This window comes from Nuphar pumila, chromosome 6, assembly GCF_984573655.1.
Source record: "Nuphar pumila chromosome 6, dmNupPumi1.hap1.1, whole genome shotgun sequence".
Classification (NCBI taxonomy): domain Eukaryota; kingdom Viridiplantae; phylum Streptophyta; class Magnoliopsida; order Nymphaeales; family Nymphaeaceae; genus Nuphar; species Nuphar pumila.
Genome location: NC_143254.1, coordinates 9,143,751 through 9,164,914, shown reverse-complemented (window position 1 = coordinate 9,164,914; position 21,164 = coordinate 9,143,751). Strand labels below are relative to the sequence as shown.

Below are 21,164 nucleotides of genomic sequence, written 5' to 3'. Positions count from 1 at the left end.
CTATTCGATTCTCGGAGGTACTGTGTTCTCTTTATGATTTTGTTTTGATTTTCGTTTTTCGTTGGGGCTGGGGAGAGGAAGCGATTGAGGTTTGGCATGGTAAGGTACCGGGGGCATGCCAAAGAGTTTGATGTTTGTGCACTACATTTCATTGGATGAGCAACATGCACAAGTCTTGCCTTGACATGATCGCTACATTACACTTAACCGTCCCATTTGATTTGGAATCATTTTCCAAATCCCTAATCTATCATTTGCCTTGCATAGAAGCATTTGGAAAATTTTGACTCAATGTTCCCATTGGATTGAAATTGTTTCTCAGATCTATAATCTAGCCATTTGCTTTGGATAGAAGCATTCAGAGAAATATTTATACAGTTCTATGCTTCTGTTCCTCGAGTTTCCTCTAAGCTTTTTAGGTGGCAAATTTTGAAAACTGGTGCCTGGATTCACCATCAAATGCCCATCCATTTCAGGCGATTAGGTAATGCCTCATAGGGAGGTCATTGAACATGAAGGGTGATCTTTATTGGGAAGGAGATCCAGTGTACGGGGCAGAACGCCATTCCTATAAACGAAGGTGGTGGCCCCCTATTAAAGAGGGCCCCCCAGTGTACTGCCTTGTTACTGAAAGGCAGAACACTCTTGTGAGTTTTTACCCAAACTCAGAACCATGCCCCCCTTTATTGTGCTTGCGATAAGATTATTTGTGGTTTTGTGCTTGTATACTGCCAATAGCTGCATAATTAGCTTCCTTGCTGCATAATAGCACTAAGGGGTAGGAGGGATCATAAGTATAAATGCTCCACCTGTAACTGGTATTGTGAATACGTAGTTGTTTAACATGATGGACCATTTGTAGGGCTGAGCAATGTAACGAGACACTTGAAATGAGCTTTGGCCCAATCTGAGACATCTGGAGAGTTGGATGGTGGAGCAGATAAGATAGACAAAGACATGGTTTCCACAAAATATCTATAATTATCAGAGGCATAACAACTCCCTTATCCACTACATTGATGAAGAGCCAAAATCTTCCTGTTCCCCTTTGATGTCTCAAGTACCTTCCCGTGTGTCATCCTGAATAGGTTTTACCAAACGGTTTTTCCTCAAATTGATCCACAGTTTCTGTGTTCCCTTAACTCACTCATCACAAATAATTCCTTCATAGTCTTCAAGTTTTGAAATGTGGGTGCAGCATTGTATTTTATTATGCTATGTCCATTGCAGAGAATAGGTCTTAGCCCAGCGTTTTAGGTAGGAGTGCCAATGGGTCGGGTTTATGTCCAATGTAGAGAATAAGTTTAAAAGTTTAAAATGGCAATTTCCTAAAAGTTTAAAATGGCAATTTCTCGCGAGATTTACAAAATATTGCGAGATTTATGTAAAACATAAATATCGTGATTTAAACGCGATATTTATGTTTTAAATGACTATTTATCACAAAAAAAACAATGTATTTTGATTTTTAAATAATTTTTATTAATATTTTCTTATAAACAATATTTTTAATTAATTTTTTTATTGCCGAGATTTTGCCAAAAAAATGCCAGATTTGTGGATTTTTTTTCAATTTCTCATGAGTTTTTGAAAAACGATCAATTGCCGATAAAAAGTTTGTCACTATAGTTGTAACCCAAGTTTTAGGGTATGTACATAAAAAATCTCGATCCAAATATGATTTGGATCAACCCATACCGTCCCGAGACATATGCCAGTCGAGTTTGAGTCAATTTTGCCAGATATCTTATTAGACATGGCTTGAACCTATGCATTTATGATGAGAGTAAGTGTTAAAACTAAACGGATCTGGATTTGAGATTTCATTTTCTTGACCCGGCAAAACTTGAACCCAAACCCCAATCCGAACCCCTGATGGGTCTGATACCCAACCCCTGGTAGACCTCATAGCCCAGGTCAGGGGAACGCATTCGGTCTGGGTCGGATAGCTCGAACCATATTGCCTCTCACTGTTCGTCATTTCCAAGGCCGAGCATGAGGGCAGGATCGCAATTTCGACTGTAGGCGAGCAACCACCACCTCCAGCAGACCCAGTGGACGGTGTATCACCCACATACACGCCTGCAACTTATTCGTCAAGTTATAGTCTTGGCGCATCGGAATATACTCCGGCGACGCCCCTCTACGGGCAGGAGACCTCCTACGGTGAGCCACTTTCCTTCACCCCTAAGCGCAGATTCAGGCGCACATGCAATAGAATGAAATATCTTAGGAAGTACTCTAGTCGTCCCTAAGGGGAAGTAGCACCTACCCAGTTTTGTTGGAGTCTTTGAACTCATTTATAATTACAGAATAGAACTTTTGCTTATGTACCAGCACGACTGAATTCAAAATAAATGACTTTCGTAATAAAGATCTTGTGCTTGTTCAGTATTTTTGACTCTTAACCTTGGTTGCTTTTTAACGATGACGGGTAACTCAAGCAACAACATGACTGATGAGTTGTGTGAGCAGAGCGGATTCATGATGGATACCCTCAACTCCTTGGCAGAGGCAATTCGTAACCACGGTCGCCCCCAGCTGGATCTGAGTTCTCTTATTGGGAATACACCAACCGCTACATATGAAAAATTTCTGAAGCTTGACCCTCCTACCTTATCTAGCAAGGTTGACCCTGACTTGGCGGAGAGTTGGGTCAAAGAAGTGTAACGGGTGTTCCAAGTGTTGTCTGTTCCTGACGATAAGAAGACGATGTTCGGGTCCTTTCGATTGAAGGACGACGCTCGCGAGTGGTGGGACACTACCCGGGAGGTGCAGTTCCCAGGTGCGGAGGTGATTCCTTGGGAGGCCTTTCGGAGAACTTTTCTCGGAAACTACTTTTCTCCTCATGCGAGGGAAAAGAAGGTGGAATTTCTGGAGTTGTGCCAAGGCAGCCTAATTTCTGGAGTTGTGCCAAGGGAAAAGATGATCTCTGCATAGAAAAAAATTAAGGTTGTGAGCTGCTTTTTTCAGCTAGTTTTTTGTTTTTGGTTGAAATGTGCTTTTGGGTAGTAAATGCTAAAAATTGATGATCTCTGCATAGAAAAAAATTAAGGTTGTGAGCTGCTTTTTTCAGCTAGTTTTTTGTTTTTGGCCCAAATATATCCAAGTTTTATTTTATACAATCATCCTTGGTGCCTTCAGGCAAGCCCAATGACTTTTTTTCCTTATTCTACTGTGGTTGTATTTATTGTTGTACCTTCCCTTTTTATCTAGCTTTTTCTCATTGTCAAGTAAAAACGTGATGAATATGGATCTGTCTTTAAATTATTTTTTCTGCTTCAGGCGCGAGGTTTGAAGAAGCATCCGAAGAGGCTCAATGCTCTGAAACATTGGATGCTTGACAAGTTGGGAGGAGCATTTGTAAGTACATTGCAGCATCCACCCCTACTCCTTGAAAACTACTTGGTTCAGCTATTCGACCTATTTTATCAATTCCTTATTGCATAACGCTTGTTCTTTATAGGCACCCAAACCATCTTCTGGGCCACACAAGAGTCGTGAATGCTTGCCACTGATCCTCATCATTCGGAACAAACTCAAATATGCTTTGACATATAGAGATGTTGTCTCAATCCTGATGCAACGTCTTGTAACTGTAGATGGAAAAGTACGAACTGATCAAAAGTATCCTTGTGGGTTTATGGGTACGTTTCATTATGTTTGTTTTAAAAAGCTCAAAAGTCAACAAAACCACGGGTTTATGGGTACGTTTGATCCGATTTGCATTTTAAAATGCTCAAAAGTCAATAAAACCACGTGACATTCATCCAAAATGCAAGCAGACGACCACGATGTCGGCATGAGCAAAAACACTCATGTTCAGCATGACCTGATCTGCTTCCGTTGAGGCCTTGGGCATATTTCATTGGAGGCCCATTGGACGGGGTGGGGCGGGGAAAGCGTAAGTCCATCCCCGCCTACATCCCCGCACGGGGATGGATTTAAACCTTCATCCCGGTCCAAACGGGGCGAGGTGGGGCGGGGTTCTGCTTTCCCCTGGTCCACTGCCATCCCTAACCAGACCTGGACCATACCTGATAAAATAATATTCTTTTATCATTTTTACATTGAAAAATATGGGTCTTAATCAGGACTCGGGTCAGGCCCGGATCTGGTATAAAGTTTCACAAACTATACCCGAGTCTATGTATTTATCGGACCTTCGGGTCCGAATCCAGGTTTTAATCAGATCTTCTTATTTGTCACCATATACCGGGACCCTATAGGGTTTGGTCCGGGTAAACCCGACCCGTTGGCACTCCTACCTAAAATGCTGGGCTAAGACCCTCAGCCCCATGGTTTATGTTGGGCTTCGGCTTATAGAAGGGGTAGTGCATGCAGCTCACAAGTGATAAGTTTAAAGTCTTACAACCTTGGAACACTTTGTTTTTCCAATGGTCCAGTTTGAGCTGGGGTAAGTAGGTTTACAGTCCAAATTTGTAATTTTTCGTTCTTTCGATTGATTGGCACACTTAGTTTTTTTGTTCGTTGATTGATTGAATTTGGTATTGATTACATCAGACCCGAATCCGAACCGATTACATCCAAAGGGTCTAAGTCCGGATGGTTTTGGAACCGACCGGCTGCAGCCGACCCATAGGGTCAAAGGAACGGAACCGATCCGTGTTCGGATCGCGCGAACCTCATTCCCCCTCACTCTTCGGGACACCATTAGATATGGACCGTCCATTTTCAGGGGTTAGGGTTTCTACCCGAGTCTATAAAATGCTTAATCGGACGCCCTCATAGCTTTCATGGGAACGCAACGATTGACGAGCGAGCGGTGAAGCGCGTTCTCTAGAAGAGAGAAGAATTGTTGTTTCCTTCCTGAAACCCAACAACGGTGCGTCTCTCTCTCTCTCTCTATCTATCTGTGAGCAACGAAAACCTTCCCTTGAAAACTAAATCGAATTCGATATCATTTGAAAAAACCCTAGCCCAAAACTAGTGTTCAAAGGTAGTTTTTCACCGCAGAAAGCCCAAACATAAAGCTTTGAGTTTGATTTCATCTCAATCGAGAGAAAAAACGAAAATCCCAACGCAAGAGCACGGTTTCAAGTTCGGTTTCGGGCGAGGAGGCTCGAAAAAACTCCTCCCTTTTACATATTTATTTTACTGGCGGATATCGATTTTGAGGTTCTCGTGATCTGAACCGTCGTGACTTTATAGACCAACTGTCTTTTTGCTTTGGTTGGTGTTTGGGTTTAGCAAATGCTTCTTCATCTAGTCATTAAGGATCCTCCAGTATCCAATTGACTCGTTCCCTAGAAGCAAGAGAAACAAAGACAACTTCCTTGTTATTCTATTGCATATGTCTGCAGCTTTACGTGCTTTCAGATGCTTGTGAGGAAGCTTACACCTCATTTAGTCTTTAAAGCTTTTATTTTGGGGTTTTTTACCTTTTCATAGGTTGGTTTGCTTTTCGTTTTCCGGTTGCCTCATCTACTCGTTTAATGGTGTTGTTAAATGTTGACATGTGTTACTGCACCGATGATGACTTCATAGACCTGTAATGATCGCAATGATGATCGCAGTACTGAACATCTAAGCGACTGATGTGCTTAATTATACATAGTATTGCATGAACTTCTCAATGTATAGATTTCCTGAAGTTTTTTAAACATCTTTTAAACTGTTTTACAACAATTTTGCCATTGAGGAAGGTGAGTCTGCTTGAACATCTCAATGTATGATCCTGGAGAATTTGTTATTGAACAGGTAGAGACCAAGATTTTGCTCGCTCACTAATTGAGAACTGCCTTTCAGCCTGGCTTTTCAGAAGTTTGCAGCATTGTTGTGAAAAGCATTGCCTAAGCCTTGAGGTGCAAAACGTAAACCTAAAAAATATATTTTTAAAAACTTTAAAAGCTCATTTAAAAATATCTAATAACACAAGTAAATAAAAAATGCTTTAAATATTCTGCCTCTTAGTTAAAATGATAATGTGCTTCTTTTCATGACAACCTCAGTATGGATTTTCTGTCTTTGAGAAAAGTTCACAGCAAAACGTCCCATTATATATTTTAGTAAAAAGTTTTCTTTTATGAATTTCTTATGGTTGTTTTTTATTGCTGCTAATCCAAAACAGCAGCAGCTCTCTGGGCAGAATAAGGAAGTTTGGAAGACGTTTTAGGTATAAACTATAATGGCAGGAGGAAATTTCATGCATCGGGTGCTCAGCTATGTTGTCAATGAGCTTGTCGTCAATGGCCTTGCCAACAGGTGAGGTCATCCTTTATGCCATGCCTGCTGGATCTATCCCGTGATTGCTGTCTTTTGTCTTTGTTTTGTCTCTTTGACTCCTTTGCATGCTTTGACATAATTTATTCGTTTAAAGAAACTGATTGTAGTAAAGAAGCTTTGTTCTCTCCTTTTAGCAGTCAATGTTGTTGCTTCTTAATCTGGTCACAGGGATCCTTTTTAGTTCCTTTTTGACTCGTTCCCTTGAAGCTATAGTAAAGTTTCATGGTTCCTCGTCTATGTCTATCTGAAGGTGGTTTCTTGTTCTGCTGCTTTCTGATGAATGGAGCGGTGCTACATCTGTTTATGATGTTTGATGGCTACTATTTTTTTCCTTTTATTTTGTTTAATACGGGTTTAGCTATTGCTTCTTAATCTTGTCATTTCGGGTCATTTGGTTTTCAATTGACTCCTTGAAGCAAAGGTGAGGGCTTCCTGGTTAATCTTGTTTCAATGTCTGAAGCTTGTGAGTTTTCAGATGCTTTTGAGTAAGTTGGAGCTTCTTTTCTTCTTTGAAGCTTTGCTTTTTGCTTTTTTTGGCCCATTTATTTTGTTGGTTTCTTTTTTCTTTTTGGAGTGCCCTTTTTACTCCTTCAATGCTATTACTACATTCTGATGTATGATTAGTGCACCTGTGATGATTTCAGGACCTGTAATGGTTGCTGCATTCTGACTTATGGTATATGCAATATTTTTCTCTTTAGTATATTTGATGGTTGTTCTTGTGTATCTTGTGTGTGTTATATGATGTTTGATGGCTGCTACTATTTTTTTCCTTTTATTTTGTGGACTACGGGTTTAGCTATTGCTTCTTAATCTGGTCATTTCGGATCGTTTTTCTTCCAATTGACTCGTTCCCTTGAAGCAAGAGTGAGAGCTTCCTTATTCTTGTGCAACTGCCTGAAGCTTGTGACTTTGTGAGCTTTCAGATGCTTTTGAGGAAGCTGACACCTCTTTTCTTCTTTGAAGTTTTGCTTTTCGGGGTTTTATTTTGCCCATTTATTTTGTTGGTTTCTTTTTCTTATTTGGATTTCCCTTCTTACTCGTTTAATGCTATTGCTGCATTCTGACGTATGGTTAGTGCACCGGTGATGATTTCATAGACCTGTAATGATTGTGAAGATGATCGCATTAGTGAACATCTAAGGGACTGAGGTGCTTAATTATGCCTACGATGGGTTGAACTTCTCTATGTATAGATTTCCTGAACGTGTATTCTTGGAGTATTTAGAAGTACATTGCTTCCTTTGGCTGGCTTATTGGTTTAGTTTCTGTTATGTTCCTTGTTCTTGTTTGGTGGTTTATGGCTATTTACACTAATTGGGTACTGCTTTTTCAGCCCGGCCTTCCAGAGGTTTGCAGTAAGAACATCAAAGAGATTGGAAGATATTTCAATCAAAGGTGATTAATTCTATCTTGTATTTGAAATCGATCTATGCTGCATTTCATGGCTTCAACAGTAGCGAGGTGTCCCCTACTATGAGATGGGGTTTCCTTTATTCTTTTTTTATGGCTCTGTGGATTGCATTAGAACCACTGTAGGTCTTTTTTCTTGCAGCTAGTCAGAAACGGCAGGAGCTAGCTGAGCAGATGAAGGAAGTTTCAAAGACGTTTGAGGTATAAAATTTGTTGTTTCTTACATTATTTTCTTTCAGTCTTACAGATTTAAGCTGTTTTCTTTTGTGGCTGACATCCGAGCCTGTTGGTAATCGACCTGTCTTTGGGCTTTGTTGCAGTCGTACAAGAACCAATGATTTGAAAAACTGATGAAGAGTCAGGTTGCAGAAATGAAAAACCTATTTTCAATATTGTGTGTATAATTTGGTAACCCAAGTAATGTTGTTCCATTCATGTACAGAATAAAGCTTTTGCATGCAACATATAAATTTTCCATCAATTACTATCTCAGTTCTGTTTGTCCAACCGTATGACCGAATGTTATCGTGCTGCGTGATGCATCTCCTTTGGTGGTTCGATGTTATTACCTTGTTCTGTGGTTTGGGATGCCGGACACATGAACACGTTGTGATAACTCTTGTTCTATTTTTACTTTGTGCGGAGACATGGATAATGGGTTTGTTAACTTGTTTTTAGATCGTAGGACTCATCTGCCCTAAAGTATCTTAACATGTTTGCTATGGATTTTAGCCCTGGATATGGATCTCAGATTGGATCTAAATATTAACAAATGTTTAAATTTTGGTTAATTTGAGAAAAAATAGGAATTGATATTTTTATATATAAATGCTTTAGCCTGTGTTATTGGATCTAATTATGAAAGTTTATCAAAAATTATGGATTTTTTATCTGAATATGGATCCCAAACTGGATCCATTTACTAAAAAAATGTTTACAATTTGAATAATTTGATAAGTAAGATTCAGAACCATAAATAAATGAATCTTTAACTTTTAAAAGGTCATTTTAAATTTTTAAGTGTCAAAAATCAGATTGAACTTTGCTTTGATGATAAAATTTGAGGGCTTTTGATGTAGAACCCTCTTTGTTGTCTAATGTGTCAAGCTCTATCAATGACAAAACTGGCGGAAAGTTTTATTTGTATAATATATTTAAAAAAATGGTTTCTAACAATGACGAAGACATGAGGAGCTTCTTGTGACGTTTGTCATATAGGCCGAGAGGACTGGCCAAACGTTCTTGTATATCAGATTAAGTTGGTGGTATGAACTAAAAGTTTTGCTGAGTTAATTCAGACAAAATGAAACAAGTATATTTTCATTCAAAATTGCATGAAGACAAAAGTCAGAGACTTTCTTTAGAAAGGATATGACACACTTTTAGGGTAAAAATCATTGAAAAAGAAAGGATTTGTTTTTATTTTTTTTAAAGACATGAAATAATTCGCCTTTATTAACGTGCCTCTTTGTAGGAATGCACTAGCCGAGTTAGCTTGAGCTCAACTTGTTTAAGCTAGCTCGTTCATGAACATAAATGAGCTGAGCTTGAACACAATTCCAACCTTTGGTGTGCATAAATGAGCTAATCTTGGAGTTTTGGTATTTGTATATTTTTTCAGGTCAACATATTCAAAAAGCATAGTCTGGTGCGGTGGGGATGTGAGGGATCAAATCCCACCTCCATGTATTTATCTTTTTAGAATGTTGTTTTAGGTCAAAATGGAGCCGAGCCTAAACAATGTCATTGAAGCTTGAACATGGGTATTCTGAAATGAGCCAAGTTTAAATTGCGCAAGCTCTGCTCAAACTGGGCTCGTGTGTATTCCTACCTTTTAGGACAAGGTTTGGGTTTAGGACGGTGATGTGGTACTAAATAAATTTTATAAAGTGAATTTCCCTGCAAAACACACTTCTCAAAAAATTAGTCAAGGAATTTATGGCCAATGAGCTTGGATCACAAGACTTAATAATTTTATGCATTTGTCCTTTTAGAATGTTCAAACTCGGCTCTAGGTCAAAACGGAGCCGAGCCTAAACAATGTTGTTGAAGCTTGACTCCAAGCTTGAACATGGTCAATTTGAAACAAGCCAAGTTTAATCTTCCCAAGTTCTGCTGAACTCGGCTCGTGTGCATCCCTACCTTTTAGGACAAGGTTTGGGTTTAGTATGGTTTGTGCGCTCGTAAGCTTGGATTAATGTGATACTAAATAAATTTTATAAAGTGAACTTCCTTCCAAAATACATTTCTCCAAAATTTAGTCGTGGCCAATGAGCTTGGATCACAAGACTTAATAATTTTGATTCAAGACCACAACAATATCTTATGTGAGTAATAATTATGTCAGAAAAAACATGGAGCTGTTCACAAAAGTCTTATACAAAAATTAACTTACTTTTTGTATTTTAACTTTCACTTGGCTTTTATGAGATTCAGATTGTTTCAATAGTTATGCTTTGAACTTGGTTTTTATTGTGGACAACATGGTTTCATACTAGGGGTGTCAACGAGTCAGCTTTACCCGAACCAAACACTATAGGGTCCAAGCATGATGACAAATCAGAAGACTCGAAAGACACGGGTCCGATTAATACATTGACTCGGGTATAGTTGGCGAAATTTTATATCAAATTTGGGCCTAACCCGAGTTCTCAATAAGACCCACAAATTTTTAATGTAAAAATGATAAAAAAATATTATTTTATCAAGTATGGTTCGGGTATGGTTCATGCGGTTCTTATCAAGTCTGGGCATGGTTTCTCTTATAGTTGACCTGATTAGACATGAGTTCGGACCCGATACCATACCAAAAAATATAGTCCAATTTTGGTTCTACCTAAATCCGAACCAAACCCGGCCCGTTAACACCTCTAGTTCATACACACATTTCTTTCTAATATTCATGTGTTATCAATATATAAAAGTTGCATATATTATGGGTCTTATGTAGTATCTATTAAAAAAGTGTTATATAATCATAAATTTCATAGGAGGCGACCTAACCATCGAAACTGGCGACCTGTTTGAACCACTTTAGTTAAATTTGTTTGTAAATCTCATTAAGAATCTTCAGACTCATCTTTATGTCACAAGTTTATCAGCACTTACGTTATTACGAGACATGAAGATATTATCTTTTCATATATATCATAGTGCTCATCTAGTTAATCTAGTGACTTGCTTTTCTCATTGAGCCAAGAACTTAGGCGACTCAAATCACTTAGCTAGGTTTCCATCACATGTAATTTGTTTCATAGGATTTAATCTTATAGCTTTACATATATGTTGAATAATATTTTTTGCGAAAGGCATTTCTTACGTGGATTTTCTTAGTTTAGATATAATCTCTCATAATTAACAAAAAGTTACACATTGTTTGAATAATAATTCACATAATTGCTCTTTAGACTTTATAAGTCTATATTTATCTAAGTTCATATTCTTCACATTTATATCATTGTATAATAGCTTTCATATAATATGTGAATTTCAAAGAATAGTAATTAAATGGGTTATCACAATTTGCTTGGATGTTCAAGAAACTTTAATTTCTAAAAGTATAAGAGTAAAACACATCCACTCATTTATTCAAAATTATTGCAATAAGAAATCTCATCCACATTATTGTACTTCATGTACAACAAATATCCTATCATGTCATGTGTTATGATCTTTAATTTTTGGAATTTATCAAGATAAAAAACATATAACACTTATATTTTTGCACAATTATCAATCCATTATCTCATGTCACTTGTGATTGTGATTGCCTCGTAGCAAAAAATAACTGCAAAACATAATTGTACACTATAATTTGAACTATATTCTTCTAGTGTTACCATAACACTAAGATCACAATGTATACCAATAGAAATATAATCCAAATTTGATTTTCTCTAATTAATCAAATACGAGGGTAGAATAACACTGTCTTGACAAACTTTTCGACTGACACTAACCTCCAATAAATTCGGTTACACCAGGTGGAGTATGTTTGACATATTAATCATTCACAATGGGTAGGTGGGCAGATTTGTTGTAGTGGATCATGAATGAAATCTATTTGAAAGGATAAGACATCCAGAGAGTTGAAGTGAAACTCCACGCTCATGTTGCCATAAATTAATTCCAAGATAATATTTATAAAGAAACTATATTGTCTACCCCAACAATTTAGTTTAATCTTATACATGCAGGAATTGATCCAATATCAAAAACCCATGTTCAACCATTTATCCGAATAAAAAATCATCATCATCCATTTCTACCACTAGTATGTCATTGGGTATAATTACTTTAGTGTCCCGAGAATACAATATGAATTGACACACACAAGGAAGACTACTAACTACAAAAAATAACAAAATATGAAATAAGATATCTCATTTTTTAATATATACATATGTTATATTCGTTTCTCCAACAAAATTTATTAATTTAAAATATGCCCAAAGGTTATCTATTGAAATTTTTTTAGATCATGTTTAAAACAAACACATAGCCTCCACAATAAGACAATATGCAAGACTCAAAAAGCATCAATATTCACAATCTCAGTACTTGAAAGCAAGAAAAAAATGGGATTAAGAATCATCTCTTAAGTTGTGAGGATGAATAAACATAAAATTAATGTTACACTTCTCTTTTGAGAATAAATCACAATCATTTCATTCATGAGTCTTCGATATTCTTAATAGATTCATCATAGTAGATCCAAGAGGGAACCACCACAACATTTAAGAGAGGCTTTGGATATTCTCGTCGAAGAACTCTTGAAATTAATAAGGCTCAACCCATTGCATAATAAGATTAATATCTTTACACAAATAAAAGCTTGCTACAAGTAAGCATGCTAATCTAATTCATAAAATCATTTAACAAAATCAATTAAGGCATGCTATAAGTATTTAAGAAAATTATGATAACATGTAGGCATGCTAATCTAATTCACAAACATAAGTTGGAACCATACTTGGATCCAAGTAACAAAAAATGTTGAGTCTTGGTCAAAATTTAAAAAACAACTAAAAAAGGATAAACCATAAATGGTCTAGTTAGGGTTTAAACTTCCTTCTCAAATGTAAAATATGAATACTTTAGGAACACCAACTATAATAGGATGTAAACGCATGAATCAAATAAATATGGGTCATAATCAAAGTTGTTTGTCGAGAAAGTAAAAGCAGGAAGCGATTCAACAAGTGAAAGCTAGAAGCAAGGCACTTCTAACATTTTAAGAATTGAGAAGTGCATGACAACTTAAAAGCAAACGGTGAATTATCTCAGAAGCGAACCAAAAGTGACCTAGAAAGCAATCCATAAGTGAAAAGGGAAGCCACCTAGGATCCGAGGGAAAAGTAAATAAGAATCGAGTTTTTTGACATTGGGCAAAAAAAGTTGTTAAAGGCTTCAAGCCCCCCCAAAAAAGAAAACTCATTTTCTAACAATGAGAAACGAAATGAAAAATGCACTTCCCATTTAAAATGGTTGCTTCCCCATGTGTTTCGAAAGCGCTTGCGAAAAGCATTTTGGGGCAGTGCGCTTCCCCAAGTGCTATAGCATTTTCGATAACCTTAGTCCTGATCCAAACACATAACACGATAAATATAAAACAAACTCATTGAAATTGTCACTAAGGATCTCAAGTGAATTCAATGTGGAATGATAACAATATAATTCTCAACCATATAACTAAATAGATATAGATCCAAATCCATAAAACCATAAGATTCATGCCACATATAAAATGGACCCAATGCAACATTAATACATTACCTTAGCTAAACACTACAAATAAAAGTCATCTCGCATGGTAATAAAAAATTAATAAATAAAGAGATAACAATCGGATCCAAAAACACTAAGGTGGATAAACATATGGATCTGGATCCAAAGGAGGATTCAAAAATCCAAACTTGGATCCTAAAATGACTCCACACAAATGAACACACATATATCAAATTTCTACCATTTAACGATGAAAAACATCCATATTATCCTCCTATATAATAATGGTTTCAAAAAATTAGAGAAAAAACCCGCTGAAAACACAAATGATCATCCATAGTCAGGCTAAAAATGCACAAGCACGCAACCACCAATTCACAAGGCATAGGCTATAGTGTCTTGCCAAGTGGATGAAACAAATTATAGAATTAATAGCACAACTTACTACATTCGGTTTTCTACTATCGATTTGGCTTTCCAACTATTTTTTTAATCAAACATTTCCCTGTACATTCGCATGGAGCATGTTGTCACTTTTAAATTGTTGAAATTTCTGTACGGCAACCATGGTGATCACAATATCCAAATTGGCTTGCACAATGATTGAATACAACCTCAAATAGGGGATACACCAAGCTTGCACTTCACATGCAATATTATTCACTACTAGTAAAGAAATTCTACTTTGATCAGTTTTAAAGAAGAGAGCGAGATAGAGACTTTGATGTAAAAAGGAAAAAGGAAAAAGGAAAAAGGGAGTCTAGACCAGGCAAGCCCTTATCAGATTAAGAACCATCCAGGGTAAACATATAAACATGGGTGAATGGTTGATCAACATAACCTCAAAGCAGTGGCGGAGCCAGAAGTTTTTCCTTGGGTGGGCAGACTTTGGGTCTCGGGGACAATGCTATGGTCTTGAAGGACGATCCATTTATTCGGACTAGTTGCGGAGCCAAAAAATTTCGCTGGAGGAACAACCGTTCGTGGAGAGATAAAACTTAAATAAGCCTTTGAATTAAAATACAATTGTGACAAACACAAACAACTAAATTTATGAACATAATAAGATAAAACCTTAAATTGTACTTTTAAACTAAAATAAAGATTGTTCACTTAAGAAATACAAACAACTAAATTCATGAAAATTTTACAATTGACATATTCTATTTTTCATATTTTGAAAACAATTCATAATTGCATCATCATTGATGATATCAAATGTCTCATTCTCTATGTAAGTAACCAAAGCATCATTGATCCATTCATCTCCCATTCTATTACGTAGACGACATTTGATATTATTCATAGCTGAAAATGCTCTTTCAACACTTGCTGATTGTGAACATCCCAAATTTTCCAAAGAATCAAAAAATGACCTTTTTGCCCCTGACCTCCATCCTCTAAATAATCAGGTAAATTTTTAACCAAAAAATTCATTCATCCATTGAATTCGTTAGAATTCGGACCCAAAGTCTTAGCTCTGACCAAATTTTGATCCAAATCGGATCCGATCCCCTCTTTGAGAAAAATTTCAAAAATAAAAACCCGAACTCTCAGAAAACTCTCTTTTGTGAATATTTTTGCAAAAATACAATAAATCAGTTTTAAATATTTATTTCTCGTGAATCTTAGGATTTTATTCTAAAAATAAAAAAAATAGAAGAAAAAAAAACCAAAAAAAATGGAAAAAGCACCGAGAAAAAAAAAATTTAAAGCTTTTTTTTAAGGGGAGTCCGTCTTTGTAAAATCTTGAAAATTCAAGGGGGCTCCTCTGTAAAAACGGGTTTTAGGGTTTTTGAAAACCCTTCGTAAACGAGGAAGGGGCGAAAGAACGCCGCCCCCTCACTCTCGCCTCTCTCCCCTTCTCGGCTTCCCTTCCACGACACACTGGAACCCCCATGTGCTCTCCTCCCTAAGCCCTCCATCACCAACGAATTCACCTCCGGCCGCCCATCTCCAACAAATTTCTCCCGAATCATCCTCTCCCTCTTTAAAAGAGGCACACAAAAATCCATTCGTTTCATCGTTTTCACCCCTCCACAGCCTTCTCTCTCTCGCATACGATCCACCTTCTACCCTTCCACGCCTCTTCTCCCTTCTCTCGATCACCCGTTTTCACCCCCCATGTGCTCTTCACGTCTTCCTCAGATCTTCTTTTTCCTTTCCTGTTAATTTCTCCTGAAGCCTCTCACCTGATAGACCGGGAAGACCTCTCAGTTCCAATAAAAACAGTCAGAGGTAAGTAGCCCGTCTTTTTCCTTCTCTTTTGCATTGATTATCCTCGTTATTAATTTGCCGTGTTTCAGTTTTTCTTCCCTTTTAATCTTGATTTTGTTTATAGAAACTTTTACATTACCATTCAGATTTTTACTGTTTTTTCAGTTTTTCTTTTATTTTCTTTTCTTTTTTTATTACCACAATGCATTGAAGGTGGGATCGACCTGCATATAGCAGGATCGACCCACCCTATGCGACATCAATGAAATGATCATTCCAACAGATTTTTTTTTTAAGTATCTTTGATCCTTTGATCGAACATTTGTTTATACTTCATCTTTCCATTCTGTTCTCATTATCTGTTGGCATATAATTTCCCCTTCGTATCTCTTTTCTTTCCTTTGATTTTCGGTTTGCATTTCTTTTTTCTTTTTTTTTAGAGCTCACCGTATCTCCCTCTCCCCTTCTTGGTGGTGATCTCTGCACCACTCAAGACTGATAGCACTGTGGCTGGGGTCAAGCTTCAATAGGTGCCTCGGTTTTTGCTTAATCAGCAATGTCTTTTGAGGTTCTTCACTCAATCCTCACACCCTCTTCATTAACACTACGTTAGTGGTTCATTTACTTCCTTAGCACAATATTCACAAATGCCATTACATTCCATAGCAACTAGTCGTATCCATTAGGTTCCTCTTCCATTATTAGTTAGATGGATTTCTGATCCTCTCTGTATTTTTATTTTCATATTTGATATTTCTTCCTTTCATTTTTGTTTTGTTCCATTATCCATTCTCCATGAGCTACTAAATTCGGTCGCCTGCAGTCATATTTCCCTTACTTTATGTTTGTTTCATCAACTAACTTTGGTTATTAGTCTTGTTGTTATATTTCTTCTCATTTAGATACGATTCTTTCATTCTTGCTCTGTTCATCTCCTCATTTCCGTTGATTACAGGTCATAAGAGCATTTCAGAACCTGTTTAATTCTGCTTGTGTTTTCATAAAACGTAGCCCCTTTTGCCTCTTACACCCTCAATACTGTCAAAATTCTGAGTACCTAAGCCCAATATAGGCCTCTTATGATACACCTGTAACCTATCGGTTGATATGCTAGCAGCATATCACCCAATCTCCATTAGCAACACAAGGTTCAATGATCGTGTGTCACCAAGTGCTGAGGACCACCAGTTTTGCAGTTTTCCTTTTCACATAAGAAATGTGTAGTGACCTATCTCAGTGCAATAAAAAGAATAGAAAAGAAGAATGGAAAATTTTATCAGTATATCGTGTGCATGGGACAGTAGGTGAATCTTTTATTCACGGATCAAGATATAAGCCCGAAGTCTCATTATTGGGGGACGTCCAGAAGCCATCAACCACTTTGATTGTGATGCAGTTATAACGATTGTCCTGAAAGTTCTTATTTGCAGGTGTATTTTGGATTCCTAAAAAAAAAAAAAAGGAGGGTTATTGGTCTGTCCTGATGAGGAAAATCTTTCCTGTGTCAAGATTTCATGCATCCCTGGACCCAATAGTTGGGAAAGTATCTGTTTTTCAGCCTTCAGCATAATATTTACTGGTTTGAAAAGAGGCTCAGCTCTCTGAAAAGTTCTGAAGAGGTAAGAAGAACCTTGCTATCTGTTTATTTCATATGCATTGAATGACCATTAAAACAATTGCATTCCTCATTTTTTTTAGTATCTTCATATACATCCACCTCTTGCATTTCACCTGTTGGTTACCCGTGCAATCATTGTAGTAGCATTAATCACCTCTACTCATCCCTACTATGTCAGGACCCCTTTTTTGCAGATTTTTTCTTATTGATTATGTTGATTCTCTTTATTTTCTAAGAAAATATAACTATTTTGTTGACTTACTTCATGATTTGAATTCTTACACCTGTGCCTATAGTCATCTCTGTAATTATAATAAATTTTCTGTTTATATCTGCCTTCGTTGCTTTCTATTTTTCCTGCTATTAATTGCCCCCTTTGCTTTACCATGTATATATTAGTTGCCAAGGATGTGTCTGTTAACTAAATTCTGGATGTGTACGTTGGTGCTGCATTGCAAAACCCCCATTAACACCAGCTCCGCTCCTATAAATACTGTTGTTACCATCTTTGATCACTATTTCCCTGTACATCTATATTGCTGCATCTACCGCAGCTCCTATGTGTCACTGTCTAACCCCATGCACAAAACCCATTGTATTGGCCCACTTGCTGTAGCTTCATCCTATACCCTCACTTATGCACTTGCATTCCTGCAAAATGCACTGTTCACAATGCTCCTCACGCACCAAATGCTGTCATAAGTGCAGAATATATCATCTCACTGCTGCCACCTCCACGCAGCAGTAAGACTTTCACTCATCCACCTGTTATACCATTGTCATTCCCAGCTGTACTTTTTCAATCACAGTAACCCATCTTCAATACCATCAATTCACCTCTTCATCATAACAAATAATTTCTCTTTCACAGTCAATCTCATGTAATTAAGCCTAAGTGTAATATCAAAACAGCATCTAAAATACACAAGCTTACAACAGTGCTTGTTGTGGCCTTCACCTTAGCATTTATAGCTGTAACAAACATTGCTATGGCCCTCGGTTGCCTGTAGCAGTGCCTAGACTCGTTGTGGTCATTCTTTTAGGGTATCTATAACAACGCTCAGCATTGTTGTGATTCTCATATATACACAGCCGCGCCAATACTGACACGGCTTCCATTTTGGCGCCTTTAGCAGTGTTTAAATCTGTTGTGATCCTCCTGTGTATGCAATAGTGTTAAAACACTAAAACCAATAGTCACCACTTACTGCACTGATATCTCACCACTATCCACGGTTGATTTTTTTGGCGCGCCTTCATATTTGATATCTGTTAGATATCTTCACCATACATATCCATCATGGTGCCATGGCATTTAGAAATTTTCTGTACATTTCCTCACTAGGCTGAAACATTATATAGCTGCATTTCTTTTTACTAAATTCGTGCATTTGGACCTCTCATATCTACTTCTAATTTGGCATGAGAATGGTGATTTACATATGCATTTCTCTAATGGAGTAGGTATAGACTTATGCAATGGTATTTTTGGTATGGCATCTTCCATTTACCTTGTTAACTTTTTCTTTCTTTAGAAAATTGATGGAAAATGCTATTTCTCTTTTAAAACTTGTAAAAATTTCAAGTTGTAATAGCCGGATGCTAATGAGAATCTTTACATTTCCTACTTTTAGATAGGATGAATGGGCATTGTAAATATCACAAATCACTTATTTTCATGCTTTTTGCCTTTATTTCTCAAATTCTCACAACGGTAAAATACGAATGACACGTGCACTATTTTTTAAGAGGTAATTAATCCTAAGTTGATGCTTTACATCAATGACCATAGTCAGGATGTAGACAAAACTTAGGATTCTTATATTTTATGAAACAACACTGGGTCCACACTGGATCTCTTTCAAAATTCATCATATTTTCCTTAAATATTTTCTTCTTTTATCAGGGTTTAACTTAAAATTAATTCAATATATATACCAAGGGTCATAGTCAGGGTATATTGAGAGTTAATTTCATTTTCAACTCTATAAAAGCACCAAATATATTTTATTCTTTACTTGAATCTAAATATAGAGTATTATATAATACATTCAATGACCATAGTCAATGGTGTATTATATCTTCAATCTTATTTTAATTCATCTAAACAATTAAATAGCTTTTCAAAATCCAATTTTTAAAATTCATTCATCATTTAGGATAGAGCAACATCATATTTTCAAAATTTCCTTTTTCAAAACTCCAAGTGATGTAAATATCTTCTTCAATCTATCTTCAATTTTTATAAAATCCAATTTATCATTTCATTTTCAAATTCAATTTTATTTTCAATCTCAAAGTCATTTTTATACTCAAATTCAAATCAGATTTCAAAGTTCAATTTGACTTTGAAATTCCAAATTCATTTTATATTCAAAACTCTAATCTAACTCAAAGTTCAATTGTAACTTTGAGACTCTTGATTCATCTTCTAAACTTCAAAAATTCAAGGTCTAATTTGACTTTGAAATTCGTTTGTATATTCAAATTCTAAATTTCATTTTTTAAGTTCAATTTAAACTTGGAAGTTCTTGATTCATCTTCTGAATTTAACTCAAAATCCATTTTAGGATCCAGGATTCAACACTTATATTGTATCTCAGACTTCAGATCCAATTCCTCTTTGGGATCCAGACTCCAATTTCACTTTGGATCTTAGACTTTAGATCCAATTTCCTTATAGGATCCAGAATCCAATTTCACCTTGGATCTTAGACTTCAGATCCAAATCCATCTTAGGATCCAGAGTCCAACTCTACATTGGATCTCAAACTTCAGATCCACTCCATTTTAGGATCCAGAACCCAAATTCCATCTTGGATTCTAAATCTCGGATCCCATTCTGTTTAGGATTCGGAATCCAATTCCAATTCTAGATTTCAGTTCCATTTTCGGATCTAATCTGAATCTCTTAAATCCATTTCTATTCTTAAATACCATTTGATTTTCTCAGTCCATTCCAATTTCAAACTTCAAAATCTAAATTCAATTCCATCTCAAGTATTCATTTCCTTTCTTAAATTCAAGTTCAAAATTCAAAGTCCATTCCCGACTTTGAAACTTCATTTTCAAAAGCTTCAAGTCATTCTTTCTCAAAATCAAGATTTGTTCTTCCAATTCTGATTTACTTTAAAGACTTAGAACTTCTCTGATCTATCTCAAGTTCTAAAGTTAGATTCAAACATTTCTTCACTCCCTTATCAAGTTCATCTCAGAACACTTGGAAATTTTCAAAAACATCTTTTTAAAAGAAGCATACATCTTTGCATGGCACAAGCATGATTCTTTGTGCATCTAGAGTTAGAATAAATTATTAGATTATATTTAGGCAAAACAAAAGGCATAGATTCGACCCTTGGTTTGATTACCCCGGGTAAAGGCGTCAGGAACGGTTGAACCTCGTACCGACGAGCGGATCCCGTCTCCCAGTTTTCCCGCAAATATTTCAAAAACGGAGGCGAGTAATCTTTTAAATCTTTTCAAATCAAGGTCAAGTGAGACCGCGTAAAATAGTTCCTCTTCTCTTCTTCTTTCTTTCTTTTCTCTTTTCTCTTTCTTTTCTTTCTTTTATTTTACTCCCTTCAAAAAGGAGGAAAATAGAGGTTAGAAAAAGAAAAGAGAATGAAGAGAGAGAAACAACGAGAGAATTTTTTTTTGCGATGATCACACTGTTGCAACTGGCAAAGTTAATGCCAACTTAATCACTAGATACACATAAGAAAATACAATGTGCTTTTGAGTTGCTACCATCATCTCTGCTAGCTCTGCTAAAGATTTTAAACTTGAAAACTGATCACTGTTTCGCATGTCTGCAATATATATATATTCAATTGATTTTCAAGTCTAATTATGTTTACTGTAGAAAAGTCCTTGGGGTAAAGCTCAGCAAGACGAATCAACTTATCTTTATCAAAAGCAGAAAAAAAATTCTTTGGACTCAAGC

At 36.5% G+C, this 21,164-nt stretch overlaps 1 protein-coding gene and 1 non-coding gene across 4 annotated transcripts; both read left to right on the top strand.

Annotated features, from left to right (window-relative positions):
* The first annotated feature begins 4,758 nt into the window (after positions 1-4,758).
* LOC149833856 (uncharacterized) lies at positions 4,759-8,166 on the top strand. 3 transcript variants are annotated; one of them, XM_090011072.1, is made up of 5 exons: positions 4,759-4,846; positions 6,092-6,225; positions 7,583-7,644; positions 7,802-7,860; positions 7,980-8,166. In XM_090011072.1, the coding sequence occupies exons 2-5, from the start codon at positions 6,149-6,151 to the stop codon at positions 7,995-7,997; spliced, it is 216 nt and encodes a 71-aa protein (XP_089867198.1). In that variant the 5' UTR covers positions 4,759-4,846; positions 6,092-6,148; the 3' UTR covers positions 7,998-8,166. The 3 variants fall into 3 exon arrangements, with proteins under 3 accessions (XP_089867198.1, XP_089867197.1, XP_089867199.1); XM_090011071.1 differs by lacking the exon at positions 4,759-4,846 and adding an exon at positions 5,551-5,825; XM_090011073.1 differs by lacking the exon at positions 4,759-4,846 and adding an exon at positions 5,771-5,825 and having other exon boundaries at positions 6,095-6,225.
* Positions 7,325-7,403, top strand: LOC149833857 (small nucleolar RNA SNORD25). Its single transcript, XR_016432934.1, has one exon. It is a non-coding gene; the product is annotated as a small nucleolar RNA SNORD25 (small nucleolar RNA).
* Positions 8,167-21,164: the final 12,998 nt, after the last annotated feature.